The 1,657-nt window shown below is 59.3% G+C and overlaps 1 protein-coding gene across 1 annotated transcript in view; it reads left to right on the plus strand.

Annotated features, from left to right (window-relative positions):
- The window catches only part of GRAP (GRB2-related adaptor protein), a 6,305-nt gene that overhangs the window by 1,089 nt on the left and 3,559 nt on the right, over positions 1–1,657 (plus strand). The window contains exon 2 of the mRNA XM_009329391.1: positions 338–434. Within this exon, the coding sequence (XP_009327666.1) occupies positions 338–434 (97 nt within the window). The remainder of the gene's footprint in view (positions 1–337; positions 435–1,657) is intronic.

Here is a 1,657-nt window from a genome sequence, read left to right on the forward strand (position 1 = left end):
TTTCACCCCCCCAGGGGGGACGCGGGGGCCAGGCTGCTGCCCCAGCTCCTCCGGGGACAGATTTTACCCTCTTCCCTGGCCAGGGGTTTGGGGCAACACCACGCACCCCGCAGCTGCCGGCACCCACAGTGAGTCAGACCGTGAGCCGAAGAGGGCTGGGGGGAGCAGCCAGCTCTGTACAGTGCCCCCAAACCATGTCATCTTTGTCAGACCCCCCTTTTCCCCAGGTTTCAGTGGGAGACATGGGGTCTGGGGCAGCGGTGGGGGTCCCACTCAGCCCCTCTCCCAGGGGGACGGTGGCCGGGCTGATGCCTCCCTGCTCCTGTCCCACCCCACATCCTCAACATGGAAGATGACCAGAACTGGTACAAGGCCGAGCTGTACGGCTGCGAGGGCTTCGTCCCCAAAAACTACATCAAGGTCAAGCCACACCCGTAAGTATCATCCCACCACGCGGGGAAGGGAGGCTCGAAGCCCCGCTCTGGTAGCACCCACCAGCGCCAGGACACCCTCTCGAGCACCCAGGCAGCGATCCCAACGGTGCATCCCGATGCCCAAAGGTGTGCCACAAGACAGGGTAGTCCCACACATAGGGAAACCGAGTCACAGAGCGATGGGGCAGCGATGGGGTCTGCCTGCCAGGTCAATCTGCCATTGCCACCACAGCCAGAGGGGACGGGAGGCAGCAGCATGCCCGTGTACCCCCACACACAGAAATTCAACCCTTGCACTGGGCTGCCCGCTAAATAAATGATAATTGGGGAACAACAAAGCGTTATGGGATTACAACTGCATTAGACACAATCCTATTACTGTGTTATTAAAGCCCAGCATAATCCACCCCTGTTTTAACCTGTGTTTTATGTATCGTTATCCCCTGGTAAATCACATTTAAATGCCATAGCAAAACCTGCTCGGGGCTGTGGCTGGAGAGCAGGAACACGTGGGCTCGGGGCAGCCCAGGGCAGATCCCGTTGCCTTTTGGGCTTCAGTTAACAATCCAGGATGGGCGAGAGACAGCCTCTTCCCTGCAGCACCACCCCAACTTCCACTCAAACTCCACCCCAAAGCCTCACTTTCCTCCATGAATCCGGCTCAAACAACCCACTGGGCATCGTAGCTAACTCCGACAAAATCCCATTCCGCCCCTACTACTCCACAAAAGATACCTTAGGGTTCGCACTCATACTCCTACCACTAACAACCCTCGCCCTATTCTCACCCAACTCACTAGGCACTGGGAGATGCTCTGTGCTAAAGTCCATGGCTCATCCTTCACGAGGGTCTCCGTGGCCTGGGGCTCCCAAATACACAGACGCAGCCTTGGCAGGGATGGGAGACAGGGACTCTGCTCCTCCACCTTGTTTCGGTAGCTGCCGGCAACGTAGGCAGGAAGGTTTTCATCCTGGCACAGATTGTTTTCTGCTCTACCACACCCCCCCCCCGCCAGAGCACCTGGCAGGGCTTTTCCCACGGGGGGCCATGGGACACGGCGGGGAGTGGGAGGGACAGGCAGCAAAGTGGGGGACGAGGTGCATGATGTGGCGAGCCAGGTGACAGGATGCGGTCACGGCTCTTGGCGATGCTGCACGAACCCTGCGTGGACAAGGCAGCGCGTGGGGATACGTCTGCACCCGCAGCACCCTGTGGTCCCCCC

This window comes from Pygoscelis adeliae, unplaced genomic scaffold, assembly GCF_000699105.1.
Source record: "Pygoscelis adeliae isolate BGI_AS28 unplaced genomic scaffold, ASM69910v1 Scaffold467, whole genome shotgun sequence".
In the NCBI taxonomy this organism is placed as follows: Eukaryota; Metazoa; Chordata; class Aves; order Sphenisciformes; family Spheniscidae; genus Pygoscelis; species Pygoscelis adeliae.